Consider the following 3566-nt stretch of genomic DNA (forward strand, 5'->3'; position numbering starts at 1 on the left):
GAATCTTTCGCTTGCTCGGGTATCAACATTAGCACGAGCGGATAAACAACAACTTTGCCCCCTTGTAAAACAAATAACTATTATTAGGTACCTTTATTTACCGACGTTTTGACACAGGTTTCCTTGGTCGTGGTGGCGGCTAACTGATGTCCCAGCAAAATGTCAAAACAGAGATGTGTGCAACTACCCGACGATAAGCGTATAAAAAAAAAGTGCGTGTTTTCTTGGTCTAACTCTTTGTCTATTTTTAGGGTTCCATATCTGAAAAGGAACCCTAATGGGATCTATTGATCCTATTAAGGTGTGTCTGCTTGTCTGTCATTCTCGTTGAATAAATAAAATTAGCCACTGATCAGTATAAAAAACGCCTTTATAAAACCAAAGACAATTAAACCTAGCAGATGTAAGATAGTCCTCCACCATAAGGACTGATAGCAGGTACAGTCAGGACATCAGGCGTGTTGGGCAGCGTGTTGGACAGCAGGTTGGAGACCAGGAGAAGCTGGAGGGTGTTGGCCAGGTTGTTGGCTACGGTGTTATCCTGAAAACAGAAACTCCGGGTTAATATTATTTCTAGAATATGTATGTATGATGTATGTTACATTATTAAAGAATAGGTTTCGTAAGGGTTATCAGAATGTTACTGGGGAATTCTCAATACAACTTGAAACTCCGGTGCCGTTAAAAGATGTACTTAATCGTCTTTCGGTAGATGTCGCTTTACGCCACCCCAAAGGCGTGTGTAGGTACATAAGGGAAGTAATGGAAAGTTCTGGTAGGCTTCCGTAGCTCAATTGGTTAAGAGAAACGTACGAATTGCTGAAGTTGCGGGTTCAAGTCCAGCCGGAATCGTAACTTATTCCGTTTTTTTTCTTTAATATAATCTTTTCTAGAATACTGCTTCACCACACAGCGGTTGAGTAAGGTGTATTACCATTGCTCCTTAAGAAAACTTAAGACTAGGGTGGATAATCTTATCGATCTTATGTCTAGTTAGGTATCTACCTGGATGATATTAGTAGCGGCTAGTCCGTTGACACTATGACCCACAACTCCTCCAGCAAATCCTGGGAGCACATTACTGGCCACCACACCAGGAGCTAGTAGACCAGGTTGCACCAGACCACCAGTTAGAAGGACTTGAAAGATACCTGTATGATGTTAGTTAGTAGCGGCTAGTCCGTTGACGCAAGGACCAACAACTCCCCCAGCAAATCCTGGGAGCACATTACCGGCCAACACACCAGGAGCCAGAAGACCAGGTTGAGCTAGGAGACCAGGTTGGACCAGACCACCAGTTAGAAGGACTTGATGCTAAGGTAGAAAAGGTACCTGAATGATGTTAGTAGCGGCTAGTCCGTTGACACAAGGACCAACTACTCCTCCAGCAAATCCTGGGAGCACATTACCGGCCACCACACCCGGAGCTAGTAGTCCAGGTTGAGCCAGGAGACCAGGTTGGACCAGACCACCAGCTAGGAGACCTAAGAAAAATATTTGTAAATTAACAACTTTATTGTTGATGCTATGAAAAATAAATATTACCTACTCGTATTCTTAAGTCTCTTAAATAATATAATTTTTCATATCTTTAGCTTTCGTGCAAAAATTATTACCTACCAATTAAGGTACCTACGTTTTAGACGTTTGTTCGTGATTTTCTATCGAGCGTAGGTACGGCAAGAATACCCGACGATAAGTGTATAAAAAAAAAGTGCGTGTTTTCTTGGTCTAACTCTTTGTCTATTTTTAGGGTTCTATATCTGAAAAGGAGCCCTAATAGGATCTATTGATCCTATTAGGCTTCGAATGTGTTTCGAATCGATGATACGTATTCTGGCAAATAAACAGAAACAGATGAAGTTACTAGGGAAGGGCCTCAAGTTATTTTTGGCAACCGTATTGTGATCAAAAAAGCTACAATATTTCAAAAACCTACTGCACGTTCAACAGTCGAGCAAGTAATGATACGTGTCTTTATTGTTCTGAAAAACTTTTATGTAAAAAAAAATATCCTCATGCCGTCTATGCTGTCATTCCCTTTGGACTTCTTATTTATAATTTCTCAATGTTTCTACATAGTTAGTTAATTTCAAGGTCCCACGACGATTCTGGCCTCGAATGGCTCGTATGTCCAATCTCTGTACGTTTGAGGAATTGGACATTTGAGGCACATGGGCATTCGAGGAATGGACATTCGGGACAAATAGACGTTAGAGGAATTGGACATTTGAGGAGCATGGACATTCAAGGAATTGGACATAATGTACGTTTGAGGAATTGGACATTCGAGGAATATGGACATTTTAGGAACTGCACATTCAAAGCCAGAACTCCCAATTTTTTTCAGAAGCACTATTATAAGATTTATAAGTCTTATTGAATGCAGATGTGGTCAATCACATTGGGTCTGAAAAGAAAGTTGAAAGTCAAGGGGTAATATTACCTGGCTGGTTCAGGAGGACCTGGTTTTGGATGACGTCCACGCCGCAGCCGCACCCGCACCCTGGGAGCAGGTTCTTTATGCACTGGGCTGTGCTAGCCTGAAACACATATTGAAATTCAAAAATCAATAAATTATTCTGCAAGTATGCCTCAAGGATGTCCGTCTAAAGTCTCTTTCGACTTTTTGACAGGCGTGGAGGCATTTCCACACTCTGTTACTGCAAATTCTGTGCAGAGTTAGCTTGATCCGACTCTAACTTTATTCACAAAAATAAAATAAAAAATTGTACTTGTCAAAAGGATTTTCGTTCTGTGAAAGCGAAGGGTGTGCACCGCGCCATTCACCGACTGCGGGGTAGCGCCGGGTAAGCTAGACTCCCTTACGAGTCCTCGAATGTCGTACCCACACTTATTATGATTCTTTGTATTTGTATCTACTACTGATGAGCCGATTAAAAGTATCAAAAATTGAGAAATTTCCGTATGGAAAAATTTGTCATACTTTTTTAAGGGTCACACAGTCAAAGTTTCATTAATTTCCTTTAAATTTCTGAAAACTTTACCATATTTTGTAAACTTTCTGCAACTTGCACTATCTATCTACTCGTATTTAATACTTACATCAAAAATGGCTAACGCAACACACGCAAAAATTACTTTGGAAACCATTTTGCTTTTTTTACTTCAAATAAGTTTCGGACTAAATAACTATGAATGGCATGAAAATTAAACAGTAGGCCATATATAGTAAAATATTGGGTAAAATATAGATTGTGATTTCCTAATGTTTCTGGAATTTTTGATAAGATATGTCACTAATTGTGAAATAGATCATTATCTATATGCCAAGGAAAGAAAATACTAACAAGTGCTTACAAAATTGAAAGTGGATTCTCATACAGGCCAATTCGAACGTATACTGACATCAGAATAATATCCAAATGATGTCATTTAGTTATCGTGCCTCTTTCGCGCCAATATGTATAAGATAAGTAAGCGGAATAGTGTTGGTAGGAACTCGAGTCCTTTGAGTCTGAATTTGAAGAACTCAGCTCGTTTTTACGAGACTCAGCACTAAAAAAACTTCTGAGTCGTTTAAGTCGCAAGTCGAGTCCTTTGAC

General features: G+C 39.8%; 1 protein-coding gene across 1 annotated transcript; it reads right to left on the minus strand.

Annotated features, from left to right (window-relative positions):
* Window positions 1-384: 384 nt before the first annotated feature.
* Window positions 385-3151, minus strand: LOC134802947 (uncharacterized). Its single transcript, XM_063775677.1, has 4 exons — window positions 3067-3151; window positions 2447-2543; window positions 1333-1484; window positions 385-541 (listed from the first exon to the last, which is right to left on the minus strand). Exons 1-4 carry the CDS (start codon window positions 3112-3114, stop codon window positions 395-397), a joined length of 444 nt encoding a protein of 147 aa, XP_063631747.1. The 5' UTR covers window positions 3115-3151; the 3' UTR covers window positions 385-394.
* Between the last annotated feature and the right edge of the window lie 415 nt (window positions 3152-3566).

The sequence above is a fragment of the Cydia splendana genome, chromosome 25, assembly GCF_910591565.1.
Source record: "Cydia splendana chromosome 25, ilCydSple1.2, whole genome shotgun sequence".
NCBI lineage: Eukaryota > Metazoa > Arthropoda > Insecta > Lepidoptera > Tortricidae > Cydia > Cydia splendana.